This window comes from Poeciliopsis prolifica, unplaced genomic scaffold (assembly GCF_027474105.1).
Source record: "Poeciliopsis prolifica strain line A6 unplaced genomic scaffold, Auburn_PproV2 SCAFFOLD019, whole genome shotgun sequence".
Taxonomy (NCBI): Eukaryota; Metazoa; Chordata; class Actinopteri; order Cyprinodontiformes; family Poeciliidae; genus Poeciliopsis; species Poeciliopsis prolifica.
The window spans coordinates 5,044,879-5,063,016 of record NW_026562394.1 but is presented as its reverse complement, the minus strand read 5'-3'; the positions used below and the strand labels follow the sequence as shown (position 1 = coordinate 5,063,016).

The window sequence follows — 18,138 nt, the reverse complement described above, 5'->3', positions numbered from 1 at the left end:
AATATATATTGCAATAGACATGTGATCATTATCAGTAAATAATGCGCCTGAAAGAATTTTCAATCATTTTACTCAACTCCAGATAACTCTGGGGGATTTAGTTAGCGGAAAGCTTTAAGTGCACAACCTTTCACGATCAGATGAAGGTTGTTGTTGGCTTCAACTAACTCACTCACTCATTGATTACCGAGCAACAACACGTTAGGTTTAAGGTCAGAGTGTGAGACAAAAAAGGGCTCCGGTCACTGAAAAGTGTTGATTCTCAGCAATAAAATTAAAAAACTAAAAATAAATGTACTCTTTTACATCACTTCATTAAAGTAATATCATAAAAACATGTTGCTGTAACAAAATGTATCTAAAATGTGCCAAAAATGTGTGTTTCTTTGCTTTTATGGTACAGGAGAGAATAAGAAGGAACTTGAACACCAGATTAAAACCCTGTCTAAAGTTGTAATGTTTCATTATTTTATTGAAGTTACTCTCTGAAACAGAACTGAAAACCCTCCAAAGTCAGAAGAAGATGATACGTATTTTCTGACAATATTGTAAATATTTTTGTCTTATGAGACAAACACTGTGAAACGGTTTGACATTGCCCATTCAAATCCCCTAATTTAAGAGTGTTTACTCTTTCCACCTGTGTCGACATTAAACGTGTCAGTGCATGTTTTGAATTCCTTAACGTTATTAATATTTTCACCCAGATTAACAAATCCCATCATTTTGAGTCAGTCATCTTTAACATAAGAACTGTAAAAGAGTATGACGTGTATTGTAAGTGGTTTGGTCTGGATGTTGTCTGAAAACAAAACAAAACAAAAATACTAAATATTCAAAATTGCTAAACTAATTATTGTGCAATGACTGGGATAAAACACTGGGAATGTTCAATGAGCAAGATCTGCTTAACAGCACAAAGCTCCACCCTCTGTTCAGAGTGGGAAACAAAAGCATTACTTACCTACACCTCTTATCAGATTTGGCCCTGTTCCCCAGACAAGCTAACACATAATTATCTTGGAAGTTCATAAAATTTAAAGCAACAAATTTATGCAAGTAATATTTGTTTGATAATTGGAAACAAGCTTGTTCAAAAATGACTCTTCATGGTAGTAAATAGCTTCAATATGCGCCTGCAAAATGAAAGGAATCTCTTTCTCTTGTTCTTCTGCGGAGCAGATGGCCAAAGTCGAACACTCCATCCGTAGGTTCATTCGTCGTTTGGCTTCTTCTGGCGTGGTGAATCCATCTCCCAGTAATCAGTCTAGCTTCTGGGCTCTTGCCCGTTCTCCTTCCCTCCAAAAAAACTGACTCATTCACTCGTTCCCTCTCTCTCATCCACTCTGCCTTCTCTCCGCATTTGGCCACCAGGGAGGCGTGTGGCACTAGAGCAAGCATTATTGATAGAGCATCTGTTTAGACATGGTGCAGGATCTGTGGCATGTGGGCAAGCAGCTGGGGGTTCGAGCAGGGGAGACATTATGTCATATTACATATCTTGAGATGTCTCGTTCACTTGCGTCTATGCCTATTTCACAGGCAAACGCTCCCACGGACGCTTAGAAAAACAAACACACGCCACCGTCATTCCCCACAGTAATTGTTGTTGCTTCCATCATTCCTAGAAATGTGAAGCCGGGCTCTTAAATAATTTAGTTTCAGTGTTTTCAAACTTGTCTGATGTCACAGCTGTGTGGCAGCGGTCGGAAAGAATCGGTTTCCGGTGCCATTTCAGACCATGAAGCCTGAGGCGAATATTCTGGCATTGTAGGTTCATTGGGGCAGCCAGAATGACAGAGAACTCTATCCAGATAATCACCACACATCTCATATAGATGGCCAAACTTATCAAAGCTCACGCAGTTTGCTGCCAGCAGATTTCTACCCTTGGCAGCAGTTAAAACAGGGGATTTTGTGGTATTTTGAACTATTCAGACTGTTTCTTTTTATTATGTCAGATGGAGTTCCTTTATGACAATGCACTGGCAATCTTTTCATCAGCATTTCCCTTTCTGTTTTGTTATTACTTCAAAAAAGGCATCCACCCAACATATCACAGACCACTGATGAAATGATTGAACTCTGGCAACACTGAAAGAGGAATTCAAAAAGCATTTTTTTTGTGTCAAAAAAGATGCTGTAAGCCCTAATGGTTGAATGAAAGAAGTAAAAAATGAACTCCTATGGATAAGAATAGAAAAACATTTGATCCGTTAAGGTCTATTTTTTTCCTTTTAGGATTCTTTGTAAAACTGTCAGATTATTTAGCAAATAACCAAAAAAAGAATAAAAAAAAAAGAAATGGGCAAATATATATATATATATATATATATATATATATATATATATATATATATATATATATATATATATATATATATATATATATATATATATATATATATATATATATATATATATATATCTTATCAACCAGAAAGTAGGAGACTCTTTGATGTTTCTGTTACCAATCAAAGTTGTACAAATCTCTATATTCATAAAATGATTTGAATCTACAAAATAGGCCATGCATCAATATGCACCAGGCATCCTGCAAAACTACAGAATTTAGATAACTGCTTTTTTGAAGAGAAACTAGTGTCGTTTTCATACCAAACTTTGTTCATACCACATATGTGTAAATACTTGTTCTATTGAGCAACAAGCTGTAAGTAATTTGTCATCATTCATTCTGAGTTCACTGCAAGAAAATGGTGTTCTATTATTATTAAATCATATCTACCATCATTGAGCAATTTTGAATTTAAATTGAATTTCAATTTGAAGCTAACAAGGCCCAGTTGGAGATTAGAACCATGATCACAGGAAGAAGTGTAGTGTAAGGTCTTTGGAAGGAAATGCACAAATAATAGCAGAATATTTGAGATTTTTGCATTTTTTTAAAATTACCTTGTCATCAAAAATAATTAACTACCAAGATAAATTTACTTTTATGCAACAGGTAGGTAAAAAGATGCTTCTTAAAGAAGTATTAAGTATTTATCTGTTGCTTCTATCACTCATTTGAACCCAGACAGTGCCCTTTACCTGATCTTTGATTTTATGCATTATATCACCAAGCTGTGACTTTGAATATTCAAATAAAAATCCAATGATTCCACTAAAATAATCTTAGAACTGCAGGATGCCTGCATAGACTTGAAGACTCTTGAGTAAACAGAGACAATAAACTGAAGACCGAGTATAGAAAAAGCACAGACTTCACTTTTGTAAAAATAACTCTCACGTCAGAACATTGTGAAGAACAGATTGTCCCTACCTAAAGTGAAATAAACTGCAATATTGAAATGAAGTGTCTGGAAGTGAGTAATATCTTTACTTGTGAGAATGCTCCCAAATTGATATTATGATGTGATTTATCAGCAACTGTCACATGAATAGATTACCTTGTAGATTTTCTTAACCGCGCTCATTGCCCATTTGGTGCATTTTGCTCCTCAAGAGAACAACTTCATAACTTAAGTATTTAAATTGTTCAGTGCACACCTGATCTCTGCCACTCAAAGCAGAGATCAGGTGTGCACAATCATGTCATCAAATTGAAAAGGTATCATTTAAAGCAAGCAGCTTTTTGAGAAAAGGTGCAGCTGCTTGCTTTATAAAGAGAAAATGATTCTACCTCTTTCTCTGAAACCTTGTGGTTCTTTTTTAACATGTTTTGCTTGATATGCAATATGATATGTATTCACTGCTTGTGTTATTTCGTGCTTATTGCACATGCTTCTTTAAATATAGTCGGGAGATACTAACTGCAAATTTAAGATGGAGCTCATTTGTTTTGTTTTCACAATGCATCTCCTGATTTGGCTTTAGACTTTATTTCCATTGCAATAAATAAATAGACGGTGGAGTTCTGGGTGACAGGACGTAGAAAAATTGTATATATTTCTATAATTTACACAATATGTCATGTTTGGCTTCAAGCAGCAATGAAAAAAACACATTCGTGTCAAAAAATGTTTTTTTCTGTGTCATAAATATTTAAATATGCGCTCAAGCAGCTGTGCAGCCGAGAGGACACAGCATTATTAAAGGACTTGGGTTGTGGTTCAAAATTTCCCTCTTCTGCTGTTTCTGAAAAGACTCCCACTGGTACTATTAAAGGTGAATGAGTCTGAAGACATCATTTCTAGGAAGTTGTACATTAGCACAAGCTCTTTTATAGCTGCTCTGATGTTTTCCACCCGAAATGTATTAATACCCCCGCATAATTAGGATGAAAGCGAAACGTCGTCCACTCTGTCCCATTCAGCCCTGGTCGTGGGCCCTCATCGTGGCGAGTTATGCGTTTATAGGCTGGGACACAACTGTCTTCCAAGCCATTTGTTGTGTCTGACCTTTAAGATGATGAAGCGCAGGGAGAATGACCCCTGGCAGGATCTGTTCAAAGAGCAGCCTCGTGGTAACGGGGGGTCCGGTGCCCGGCAGCCTGCTGGGGGATTGATCAGGCCCTCACTCAAAGGCCAAATGCAGAAAGCCTAGCCAGAGGAGAAGGCCATGCAGGACGTGAAGCCATCCTCTGCTTTGAAGCCCTCTCCAATATAGTTCAGCTGCTTCACTGCATGAATAAACATGTCTAACTCCTGTCTGTTAAGCTGCTCCTCTGTCCCCTTCCTTCCCCTTTTTTTCCTGCCTTCCTCGCTCTTGGATGAGCTAACACCGATTCTGCCTCAGACGGAAAAGATATGAGCGGAGGTTACAAAATCATTTCTCTTTTTCTTGTTGCCTTTCTGCTCCTTTTTTGTCTCCTTATTTTTTTTCCACTCACTACTTCTCTCCCAGCTTCTCGTTTGAATACTTCCTGTGCTCCAGCCCTGTTGCGCAGGATTAAATCCACTCATTTAGAGCTTGCATTGCTTCCACAGATGTGAGCTTTGAGATTGAAATGAGCTCCCCTTCTGTAAAAGAGGCAAAGTTAAAAGGAAAATTGTGCGAAGGGGTGAAGAGAAATTAAACAGAGATGCAAAGTCTCTTAATTTCCAAATGGTGCCAATCTGTGGTTCACATGAACATGTGTGTGTTTGGGCAAAAACTGAAGTCGATTGATTGCAGAAACGTTTCTGACATATTATTGCCGGTCATTTGGATGGCATTGCATTTGTTTATCTTGTAATATGATTGGGTACGCTCAAAGTGTGACAAGAAAAAAGTAAAACAAAGAGGCCATCTATTGTTAAGAAGCTGTATAGAGCTGTCAGGATACAGTCTAAAAAAATTTACAATTTTACTCTTAAAAACATTTTCTTGTGACTTATTTCTCAGTAAAGAAATGGAAGTACTTTCTCTGTTGACTCGTTGGACAAAAACCCTAGGTTACAGAAGTTCTGAAGAAATCTCTACCACTTCTGAATCTCTAATCTGGCAATTTTTTATGTACTTGGTTGAAAAGAGAACAGTTATTTGTGACCACCGAGAGAATACCGCGACTGGATAACAACCCACAAGTTGCTTTGGATTCCACTATTTTGGTTAAACTTGAGAGCTTTTCTCAGTTTCTTTCACAGAGATTTTCACAGAAAAGATGGCTTTTGACCATCTTTATGGTATTCTTAGTTTTTCCAGAAATAATTCCGACTGCTTGCAAATATTACTGCCCCTATAACAGATACCTTAGAATATGGATATACACCAGTAGATAAGAGTTGAATCCTGCATTGAAGACTTTGTTTTACATTGTTGTTATTGTACTGTCCATGAAATGTCCTATCTTTATAGTTTTATATTATAAATACATAATTAGTACTTTTAAAAAGCCTTTTTGATGCACTCATGTTTAGAGCAGGAGTGGTGCTCTAAATTTTTGTACCTTTGGATTATTCCAAACAACTCTGACATGAGAAAGTTAAGAAATACTGATTTAATACTAAAGTTTTTGTGTTAATGACTGAGTTGATTAAAAAACTTATGATATCCAGGTGTAATCTCATCCTACTGTACAGTGTTCTTTCTGTGAAATATACTTCTTGTCTTGTTTGTTTATCGGTCAAATAGTCTGACTACTGATATTTACTGAAATCTGTCATGTTCCTTTTAAATCAAATGTTGATACGCTGTTAATATCCCCACTATATAAAGTATATCTAAATTAGATTGTCTTAGCTAGAGATGGTGGGTTTACATTTAAATTGAAAATCCAGACAGTAATTTTAGGGATGAAGCTGTTTGCCTGACTGCTTTTGCTAAATGAATCTTCATTCAGAGAGACTTTTCTGTCAGATATAAACGTGTTAATTCCACCTAAAACATTTTCAAAGTTAAACAAATATCAGCATTTAGTCACAAGCCTCATCTGAACACTCCAACATCTGGAAGCTCTTCGAGTCTTTATATTTATTCAGGCTTTCTCATAGTTCACACTTGTATATTGTTGCTAATTTGAGATCATGACCTCTCCCTGCCATTCCTCAGGTGTCTCTTCGAAAAGCGAACAGACTAACACAAATCAGTTCGCTAAATAACTTCAACAAAGAGAGCAGCGGCGATGGCCCTCTGCTGAGCTTTCTCATCTGTGTTAATCACTGCCCAAAGGCATTGGATAAAAGGGTGTTCTGAAGTTACGAAGGCGCTGTGCCATGTTCAGTTTATCGTTTGATTATATACCCAATTGCAGTGCAATTAAGCAGAGCCGGGATGTAGCAGACAGATTCAGTTCGGCGGTTGAACTGTGATACTGTATTCGAAGCAATCCACGGTTCTATACTCCCTCTCCTCCGAGTCAGAGTGTGGTTTTTAGAGACAGACATTTGATGAAAGACTGTCTTGATTACTAGGGTCAATAGTATCAGAGTGACATCATTCTCAATTGCAGGATGACTTCATGTTGTCACGTTTCGCTGCTTGTGTGCTTTGTGCACATGTGTTGAGAGGAAAAAAAGGCTGTCTGTTGGAACAGAGTCCTCTATTCTTTTTTTTTTTTTTTTTGAAAGCATCCATAAAATAAACACAAGTGGCGGTTCCGCCTCTAAGCATTTGGCTCACTCAGTTAAAGTAAGCTCCACAAAATGGTAATGGGTCTCTGTAAAGTGGCATCCTCAGTGTTCATTTCAGATGAACTGCCTTTGTGTCTTGCCTTTAAAACCTACTTCATGCTTCAATATTAATAACAATCTGGCTTCTGCAGCCACTTACTTCAATTTTACTTTGCATCCTCCTTCCAAATAATTCAGTACATTAAAGCCTTGTTATGTTTTGCAAACGGTTACATTTATTAAGTGCTTCTGGCCTCGGTGGGTCCTGCTGTGGCAGCGCCGAATCTGGGTTCCCATCAGCCTACGGTCCGCTCTCAAAGTGCAAACTTCTTTTCCATCTCTTCGATTTTACCGGCTTCTTTGTGTCCCCCGTTTTGATTCCGCCACTTTCACCGGGAATGAGAAATGCTAATTGAGTGTAATAAAACTGATATCTCCATCAATAGGTCAGAAAATACAAAAGGTGCATATCTGTTTGATTCATTTCAAGTCCCACGTTGCTTTGCAGCTCAAAAGAAATTCATCCCAGCGCCTCGGAGCCTTTTGGAACGGCTCCTGCCCCCACCTCCCACTGTCTTTTCCAGGCATCGGTTGTTACTGTATGTGATGGAAATTGAGACATCTATTAAGCTCAGGCCTATTGCTTGGCACAAAGGAGTCTGACATTCTTGAATGAAGAATCCCCTTGTGGTAGAAAACCTTTGTATCTCATTACAGCCATACTTCGTTTTGTGCAGAAGAAATTCTATCAGCCTGAGCAATTATCCTCAGGTTGGTTTTGCTCAGTTTTAAAACTCTTCATCTCGTCTCGTCTTGGCCTCTCTGTTGTACCCTGGCCAGTGTTTACCCAACTCATGTTTGTTAGTTACCTCCTCGCTAATCATATGTATTTTGTGTTAGACCTGCAGTGTGTCTTTAAGCAAGAACACTGTGAGAAGATGGAGAGGATAAAACTACCGCTGAGAATCTGGCGGCCATTTCTCAGCATTTATGTGTGTTTTCCTCACTTTTCCACCCTCTGCTTATGTGAGACTGGATTTGTTCATCTCCTCTACTGTATGGATATTAGTAGAAGAAATTGGATTACGCCAGAGGAGAGAACATTAATTTTTGCTTCACCCCAGAGCAGAGAGGTTGCTTTATCGATTAGGTTAAGTCCACAGGAATGGTTTTTACACCACAGACCAAATAAAGTAAGTATAAGTGTATATAGGCTATGGAATTTGAAAAATGTCCAAATTACTATACAAGCCTAAATTTTTAAATGTGTCAGCAGGGATATGAGATTCCAGGGGTAAAATTACTGAAGTTGTGTTATCATACTATGGTACTGAGTGTGTTTTCACACCTGATTGTCCTGTAGACTCGATTCTATTGGGCGCCAAAACTGAAACCTTTGCTACATTTCCAGCAAGTGTGGTTCACTTCCACGATGCATTTTGGTCAAATGAGCCAAACCTTTTGAAAAACCTACTTGCCTCCTCCCCTATGGTGGCGCTGCACCAACCACCACCGAAGGAAACGACACAAAAACCTCTGAAGAAAACACTGAGCGCAACTTCCTCCTTAGCAAAATGTAAAAAAATAAAATAAAATTGAGTAGCATGAGATTTGAGTGGTTGTAGGATTTTTGCAAAAGACCACAAGACATTTTTCCCTCGAGCGATAGAGTTTACTTGGGTTATCTTTGTCCAAGTTATTATCTGTTCTGTTTTGCTCTATTCGACCGCTTCCATTCCAGATTGTGTATGATTGTTCTTTCTCCTTGTCGAGAGAATGAATCCTCTGGTTGCTGCAGATCCTGTCTTTAGCTTGGCGCCTTACACTTAAAGGTTTGCTGGGATGTTTTACTTTCATAGAAAGAAAAAGAAGTGGCTGAGAGAGATGCAGGGAACATCTTTTTACTTTGCTAAATGGACTTTTTGGTAAGCACATTCTGGCATCTCATGACCTAATTGCAAGAGCAAAAAATAGTTACTGTATTTGTTTGGCTCTGCATTAACAACACGTATCCTACGGTCTAAACCTTCCCACCAGAATCCATTTCTTTTACCATTATTTGACATTTTTGGGCTACACAGAAAATATGAACATGTTTTTCAGTTATATATAAAAAAAAGACATACACACAGAGAGATCTACTTTCACAGCACAATCATCATTTCAGAGTGCTGGGACATGTGTGCAAGGACAATGAGGGTGCATTCAGAGTGCATTTTGTCCATAAAGAGGCAGTGCACGGGTAAAAATGGTTTGGTGAAGTGATATGTGAATCTGAGTGTGTTGTGATTATTCATTAACCTCTCAGCCAGCAATGGAACTCATTTTGTAAATTTTAAATGGTGCCAGTCACAGTGGTGTTGCCAAATGGGCCAGGAATGTCTGACTGGGTGGAAATGTGTGGTCCAAGTGGTGCATATTGGAAGAATTCTGGGGTAATTTGTGCCACCTATTATAGCTTACTGTGTATACTCACATTTCACTCAGTATCTTAGTATGTTGGTGTAGGGCTCTGGCTTCATGCACATGGAGGTTCAGCCCATTTCTGCATGGAATTTTTGTATATGTAGTGAATTCTAGGTGATGGACAAAGACGAAGAAAAACAATTTTGGAATTGAACAGAAAATGAGACATGATCGTGGGGAAAAAAAAGCATTTGAAAAAGAATTTTTTTTAAATCTTAAGAGTTTAGTGTATTCCGTATGTTAAGTGTAATGGATGTAACTAAATAGGGATAAACTGTGCTGGAAAACAGCAGAGCTGCAACAAAATAGATGACATTATTCCTGTGTTTAAAATGGCATAGTCAAAGTCTATTCCCATGTCCAATTGAGAAGACTTAGGTGATCCTCACAGAAGCTCTTCAAGCAGTTTAAGTTTGAACTATTTTGTTTAGAAGAATGAGTAAAATTGTCAGTCTCCAGATGTGAAAAGCTGTAAGACATACCAACGCTCTTCATGGTGACTCAGAGGAGTGAGTCAAATTTCTATTTGTACAAAACTTTGAAAGAGATGTATCCTTTTCCCTCCCACATCATAACTCTGTTCTCATTATGTCAATCTATCACATAAAATCCCAATAAAAGACACTGTGGTTGGAATTTAACAAGGTAAAAAAAAAAAAAAAAACTAGAGATTTTTATTCTTTTTGTTTACATCTTCCATATTAGAAAAAAAAAATCAGACAATGGACAGTCGACTGCTTTGTCACTTTATGAAAACGTGTCCCAAGTTTGAGATACTTGTCTTTTATTTTCAGAACAACTTCAGCTGTACTTCTAAGGTCTTCCTACTCACACTTGAGTACAAAATTCCAATGGAGCGCAGGTTTTAATTCATCGGAATCACACTCTTTCTATTTATTCCCTATATAGAAATATATATTTCTTTATATTCTGGATTTATTTGACGTTTCTTTTCTCTGCTTCTTTCAGCTCAGCTTTGACATGCCGCTCTTAGCCTGCTGTTCAGAATCTTTTGAGTAAACGGGTAGTTAGTCACCTTCTCCATAGATAATTGCTTCTATTCAGTTGTTGCTTGAGCAGCCTTGTGATCATATAGGAGCAGAGAAATTCACACTTATGGTTACATTGTTTGGCACTAATGAGGATCTTTTTTGAGTTAGAGAGCATTTGAACTTACACTGAAGAGGTGGAAAGAGCCACATTTATTTCGTGAGTTCACACTGTGGTGCTTTTGAGATGTCTATTACCGCTGACCACTTTCCGATCAGATGTCCGCTGTGAGCTAAAATCCGTGTGGACAGCTATGTCGAGGGATGTATTTTCAGAAACGTGATACGTTGGCTAAAGCTCGCTGATAAATACATTAATAAAGTTAATGGCAGGCCTCATAGGTAGGCTGTTTGTGTGTGATCGTATGGAGCCGGGGCGTCTCTTTAAGTAGGACAGTAGAAATTGATGGCCGGCACTGAAAGCTGACCTAAATAGCATAGAAAAACTAGTTTCCTCAGCATGCATGCTGAGCCCAGTTGCTCTGCAGAATGTGCAGTGGAAGCTGCCATATTGTTACTATAGCACTTAATAAAATCACATGTTAGTGCAATCCTTTAGCAGTGTTGTTGGTTTGTTGACGAAACTATAAATACTATTAAAGGTGTTACTTTGTCATTTGTATCCAGTGTTTTTAGAAGTCGAGGGTAATGAAGACATTCTATTGATCAGAGCTGAAGTTTTTAGATAAGTACTTGTTCAAAGACATTGGGGCATTGTAAAATCATAAAGGCCAGCCATGTGAAAGGAACCGCAGTCAAACCACTATCTAATTACATCAATTTACGGCCTTGCTGCTTGGCTAATTGTTCTCGGGGCTGACACGTTATTTGATTCTGTTCTTAAAAGCTTCTTCATGATGTTTTTCAGTAATGAGATGTCCTTTTAAATGTTGTCTTACCTAATTAGTTTCAGTATTTAAAATCAAGACAACTGTTGCTAACAATCTGAAACGCACATCATGTTATTATTGTGACCCGTTTTCTTTTTTTTTTCTTTTCTTTTTTAAGCCAAGTCTTCTACCACCTGCTCATGCAGCCACCTACACATACAGCACAGTAATCATCACCTTTATATTTTGCTCAAATTGAGGTTTGACATACTCCACACTGTGCTGATCAGGTCCATACAGACATTGCAGACATTAGCTTTGGTGAAGCCCCAAGGGGGCTGCAGCATTCACACACCTACACAACGTTTTAAATTGAAGTTGACATATATTTTTTCCAAGTTTTTCCTTTTCTTTTTTTCTAAGCAGCTTGTCATTAAAGGACTAAAGCGACCCAATTTACATTTGAAAATTCATATGTACAGCTAAATCATAAACGCACTATCCAGAAAATAAAAAGTACATATGAACTGCTTTTATACTTTGTTTTAGTAACAATAAATTAAACTTTAATAATCTCTCCTGTTTTTGCCATTAGTGTCAGATGCCTATAAAATGTGCATGTACTTATATGTAAAAAAGCTAAAAGTAATCCCACATCTGTGTCTGACATCTTTTTATTTAGAAAATATTTGACATAGTCTGAACAGCAAGTCATTGTTTGCAGTAACTAGATGTTTATTATCAAAGCTATTCTTAAAAGTGGAACGTGTATGTAGATACGATCACTAAGATATAACTTTCTGAGCCTTTGTGTTCAATTTTAATTTCGTTTTCTGACTGTGTTTATTTTAATTTGTTAAAGTTTTGTCATCTTTTGTCATTTCAGATGTGTTTGAGTAGATATTGCAATATTTCATTCAGAACAAACCAGAAGATTGAAGGAGAGTTGGAAGAATTTACTTAATAATGAAATATAGGAAATTTTCATTGTTAAGATCTCACATCTGTAAAATGATTAATTTACACCTTCATTAAATATTCATCCAAGGACAAATTGGAATTAATGCATAACGTTGTAAGAATTTAAATTAGCTTCTTTAAATAGTATGTAGATGCAAATAAAGATTATTGTATACAAAATTGACTTTCAACATCAAAATCTTGACAGCAGTGCTTGTAAAGGAAAGTCAAGACTTAGTTATTTTTGTCTATTTCCATATATCTTAACATGGGAAGACTGATATATTCCTCCGCTCAGACGAAGCTCATCCCGCCTCTCCACACAACTACAATTAGATCTGTTTAGATTTCATGTCCCTATAATATTTTCTCGCATGTACATGAGGTTTTATTTTATTTGTCAGTTTTCCACTGAAATGACTAGTTAATATTGTTAAGGCAATATTAAGGGAATAAAAACAACAGCCTTCTGTTACAATTGTTTTTTAATTTAGTCAGCACCCAGCTTGATTGGCCCTGTGCTGCTGGAAAGTTTGTGCCGTTGACTGTAATAAATGCAGGATTAATGCCTCAGGCCCTAGATCTCGAGTAATAGCAGACGGAAATACTGATCAAAGAAGTCTAACTGTGCCGTGGGTGTTCGGACTGCCTCTGTCTGCTTCTGTGCATTACAAGAAGACAGAGCGCGAAGACAGAGGAGGGATTTCCTGCAGACTTTCTGTTCAGGAGACAGGTGAGGGTTAGATAATCTTTAATTGGGGTACAATCACTGATTCATTGGGGAACTAAAGGTGGAGTGGTTTTTACTCCACATAGGATGTACAGATGACCTATAGCACACAGACATAAGTGTACGTGTGTGTCAGCCTCACGGGTTTTGGTTATGTTTGTTTGTGTGTGTCTGTGCAGGTCTTGTCAGTGTGTGTGTGTGTGTGTGTGTTTTGTTTCCCAGGAGATACGGCTGACACTTTCTCCAGGTTGCTGCACTTACTTAGGCTTTGTTGGCAGGACCAGTAGTCGGAGCTGCTCAGCAGCAGCCTGCTCTCATTACACGCAGTTCACATCAGGAAAATATACAACAGCAACAACTGTTGGAGCATTAGGGATTTTTTTTATGCATATGGGTCCTTTCTGCCAACTGAAATAAATCACTGTAATAAATGTGTAAAAGTGGTTTTGCAGTTAAGTTGAAACACTACAGGCGAAAAGCCATTTTTTAATCTGGATTCGAAAATGTTTCTGGGTCATGTTGGTGATCATTGTTGCGTATTTAACCAGAAAATTTCTCATTTATGCACAGGTTGCAGGAATAAAAAAATGTACAGGGAAAGCAGTTGTTTAAGAGGGCAGCTTCATGTTGACATTATTCTACTGTCTGCTTTTCTGCGGAAGTTGCCCTACAAATCAGTCAATACATTTTAAAACGAGGCAAAATCTCCAAGCCAATGTAGAGGTAGCATTTAAATACCTGGACAGTTTAAATGTCATTTATGAGTTTAAATAACATAAATTTGCAATTAATCCCCAAACATTCAAGCAGTGCCGATCGTCAGGAAGAAAACGCGACATGCACAGTCCAGCTTGGACTCTCTGTGTTGTTTTTGATTTGTTGGAGCCAAACACCGACCCAGAAAGGTTTTCTAATGAACACCAGGTGTACACCTTGTATATCAGTGATGATACATATGTGCTTGGCAATTCACTGTCATCTACTTGCAGCTTTATATTTAGCTGCAGTCATCAGGGAGTTGGGGATGCCTCTGTAGCAGCTGTAAATGTGTCCTTGTTTTTGCCAACATGCATCTTCATGCCCTCACAAATCTTCCCAACAATACGCCACAACAGGTATGACTTCCCCTCCGAGCCAGGACTGTAACTTTTCCTGAACAAAACGGTGGATAAATAGACATTTAAATGAACTGAGGCTTTGAGGCCATGTCTAATGTGTGAGCAGATTGTCATGCAACACATCAAATGAAAAATGAAGGACATCTTAAGTTTTGAAAGAATAAATTTTAAAGTGCCAGCGTCTCATTCCACGCCAAAAGAGACTTCTCTGCATCGATTTGCAAGTCTTCCACTGAAACGCGTGCGCCAGAATGAGTTGTCTGTCAGTCTTGGAGACGCCTGAGCAACCCAAGGTGGGTGGAAAGCATTAGAACAACAAAGACAAGAGAAACCTGAGTGCGAAATAAAGAGTGGCCATGATGAAGCTGGTAAAGGGCCGTGAAAGTGGGCTCCCTGCCGATCCCGCCGAGTGATGAGACGAGGGCCAAGGCCAGTTCTGGCTAATAAGTGTGAGCAAGTACAGCCAAGAGGCCTCAGCCAGTAGCCTTATAACACCTATTATCATCCTTCCTACAAGACATCCACGTGTTTCCATTTACAGGCTATTGCTTAAGCTGTGAAAGGCTCTTCTTTGTGAGCATGTTGACACCTTTCAACTTGTGTCAGTAAGAGTTGACAGGCTTTAATAGTTTCTGTGGAGGTCAGCCTGCTGCTTGGCGTGGACAGGTGGAGAAGAAGGACCAGGATACCCGAGGACATGCCTCACTGTGCTGATGGGAGGAAGAAGAGGAGGAGGAAGAAGATTTCAATGCTGGGGCAATTTTGTGGCCAGTAATTCCCTCTAAGGTTTCTGATACAGAGTAGCAACCCTGCAAAAGCAGAGAGTGAGGTTCAGACAGCCCACAGGGGACATAATGTGTCCTGAGCCAGCAAGGGAGGAAATATTGATGTTGACCTTTTTTTTTTTTGCTGTTATTATTATTGTACGTTTGCCCAAAAAAACATTGTAAAAGTAGCTGACAGATCCGTTCTAAGAGTAGTTGACACCATAGAATTTTATTTTTTTTATTTTTTTGTTCATTTAAAGCGATGCGGTCATGGGTGGACGAGCCCTGCTGGTCGTATCTGTGGTGGCTTGGCTTGGCCGTGACCTCGCTGGGTACAGTGCTGCAGTGGAAAATGTCCTGTCACTTGATGGAGGAGCTGCCTGTAGCGGTAGGAAGGAGTGTGGCGACAGGGGCCATGTGTGTTAACCTCTTTCCTTGTCACTTTTTCTGTCTTTCTTCCCCCTCAGCACATTCCCCCCTCCCCTTATCTCCACCTTTTTTTTTTTTTTTTTATTCTACTTTTTCTCTCTCAATCCGCGTTCCCCCAGACTCAACTCTCTCTCCCCACACTCCTCCATGACAAATTACTGCTGGCGGTTGATTTGTTGGTTGTCAAAAGTGCTCCCTGAGCTGGAGGTGTGGAGTGAGCTGCAGAAAAAGAAAAAAAAAAAAAGAGGTTCTCCACCATCGTCTGGCTGTCCAGATCACCTGCTCTTCCACCCGACCAGCCCTTCACATGTGCCCCCTCTCTGGAAATCGACATCCTGTCTCATAAGATCTCATTACATTAGATTTTCATGTCAAATCAGATCCTGTATTAAATTTTCCGTTGAGACTATTTCGATATGTCAGGAAAGGAGCTTGAGGAGGATCGTTTTCTTATTTATGGAAGAGGAAATGAAGCAAGAGCAAAGTGGGGGGGGGGAAGTGCGAGTGAGCGAATGATAAAGACTGAATGACAGAACTAAAAATGTCAGGATTTGTGATAGGCTGCCTGCTGTGGTAAGAAGCACAAACAGCTCCTTAGAAGGAAATCTGTGTTTGTCTGGATGATCTGATGAATTAATAGAATAAGCAGCTTACTCTAATGTACTGTAATATTCTTAATTTTACTGTTTCTGCAAAGATGTGACTGTGAAAACATGCAAAGCTTCTAAACAAAAGGATTTAACATCAATGTCATTGAGCGACCAGTTTGTTTTTTTGTTTTTTTTTTTATTTTATTTACCATATCAGTATTGGTCTATAGTATTAAATACTGTACAAATACAGGAATTTAATCGGGTTTGATAAAAAAAAAAACTGTAAATCCAATGTTGCCATAAAGTAGCCGTGCTCATTGATTTTCAGCTTTGCCAGCAATGACCTAATACAGCCACAGATATTGGAGGGATAAACCACTTTAGTGTCGTGAGTGCCGACAAATCTCTCATCTCTCACCCAGTTTGTGTACATTGTACTATGTCAATATCTACAGTATTTCTTTGCTGGAAGTTAAAGTGAAAGTTTACCATGAAGGAATAGGAATAATTTTTTTTTTTTTTACCGCCTTTGGGTGCAGTAGCATCTCTTTTGGAAAACGTTTCCACATGTTTGAACATGTCAAGATTAAAATAGTGGTCCAGTATTTTTTTTTTTGCTAGTCTTGCAACCCAGCTAAAGCTTTTTCTAATTGGATTAAAAGTAGATTTGAACATCATCTGGACTTTGACTAGGCCATTCTTGCATTTTGCAGCATCTTAAAGCCTCAGAATTTCGCTCTATCCTTTTTCTCATCCACTCTGACCAGCTTCTGGGATGTTGTGTTCAGGATTCAGTGGTATCTTTACATGTGGACCAAAAAAGTTTGGCTATGGTTTGCCGTCTCCTCCACGTGGCTAGCTTAAAAATGGATGTCGGTTGACTAACATTCATTAAAAGTTGCAATTTTATTAACAATTTGATTATGCTGGATTTTGTGTGTATCTGTGTAAGCAGGGCTGCCACACTTTTGAGATTTACATTTTTAAAAAGAATTTCAAAATTATGGGCTACTCAGCGTTTGTGGCTATTCTATGACAAAACTTTTGTAAAACACACTGAAGTTTGAGGGTATAACATGACATAACGTACAAAATATTTTTTGTACCAGATTAGAACTTGGTGATGGTATGTTGACAGCAGCTTTTGCGCGAGCAGAGGTGATTTGTTTTCACGAACGGCTTTTTGTCGCCCCACTCCGACTCGCTGTTTCTGCTCGCTAACAGTTTCACTTCTGCAAAAATAATCGAATATGTTTTCTTTTCGACCCTGGCAATACAGAAGCAGGAATGCTTTGTGCATTGCCATCAAAACACAGAGGAGAGCGAAGCAATCCACTCATGTTCGACAGTGTAAAAACTATCTCGTCGCTCTGTCTTTGTGTTAAAAGAGGGGTTAAGCTTTTATCCTATAAATATGGCTTGAAAATCCCTCTGTCAACGACGCATTCATTCTAAGGCCCGTATTAACATAAAAATGGGGGGCTTGTTATACAGTGAGATTTCAATAAAAAGAACACAAAATGCATTTAATGAAATTCAGATGCAGGGCCCTGGATCTCATTAAATGAGCTTTGTGCTGTTTTTCCAATCTTCTCTTTGTAGAGGGGGTCCTTGAGTGCCCTTAATAATGTGGCAGATTTCATCATATTCCTGATTTAAAGAGGACAATGTCTGCCTTGTTCACTTGTTCTTTTCTTCTTCTTTTTTTTTTTTTTTTTTTTTGCACATGGAAACCAATCTCCACAGATGTCCTCGAATAGTTTCTGAATCTGGATGGAGATGAAACTCCCAACTTATGGTGTGCTTTCTCTTTTACTTGTTGAAGTTTTGTTGGGGCTCTCCACTAACTCCTTTTTTTCCCCACTGTCCCTCCCTCCCCTCTTTTTCTCTCTTTGCATAGGATTTGGTTTCATAACTTTTGAGAGTGAAGACATCGTAGAGAAAGTCTGTGAAATTCATTTTCATGAAATCAATAACAAAATGGTAAGTTCACACATTTTTTTCTCCCCCCACCCCACAATTCCAGGTGGGAGTTGAAGGATTAATATTTGATTTGTTCTTTGCCCCACTATTAATAACAGACCATGTGTGTTTGTGTATGTGTGTTGTATGCACAAGCTAATACTCCCACATAGCCACACTTTGTGGGTCTCTGGGTCTCAGGGATGGGAAAGCAGTGGTGTGTACTGCCCACAAACCGTGAA

General features: G+C 38.5%; 1 protein-coding gene across 13 annotated transcripts in view; it reads left to right on the top strand.

Moving 5' to 3' along the window:
• Nucleotides 1-18,138, top strand: part of msi2b (musashi RNA-binding protein 2b) — a 277,823-nt gene that overhangs the window by 181,381 nt on the left and 78,304 nt on the right. For all 13 annotated transcript variants that reach the window (XM_055043792.1, XM_055043790.1, XM_055043785.1 and 10 more), the window contains one exon: nucleotides 17,835-17,917. In XM_055043792.1, coding sequence (XP_054899767.1) covers nucleotides 17,835-17,917 — 83 coding nt within the window. The remainder of the gene's footprint in view (nucleotides 1-17,834; nucleotides 17,918-18,138) is intronic.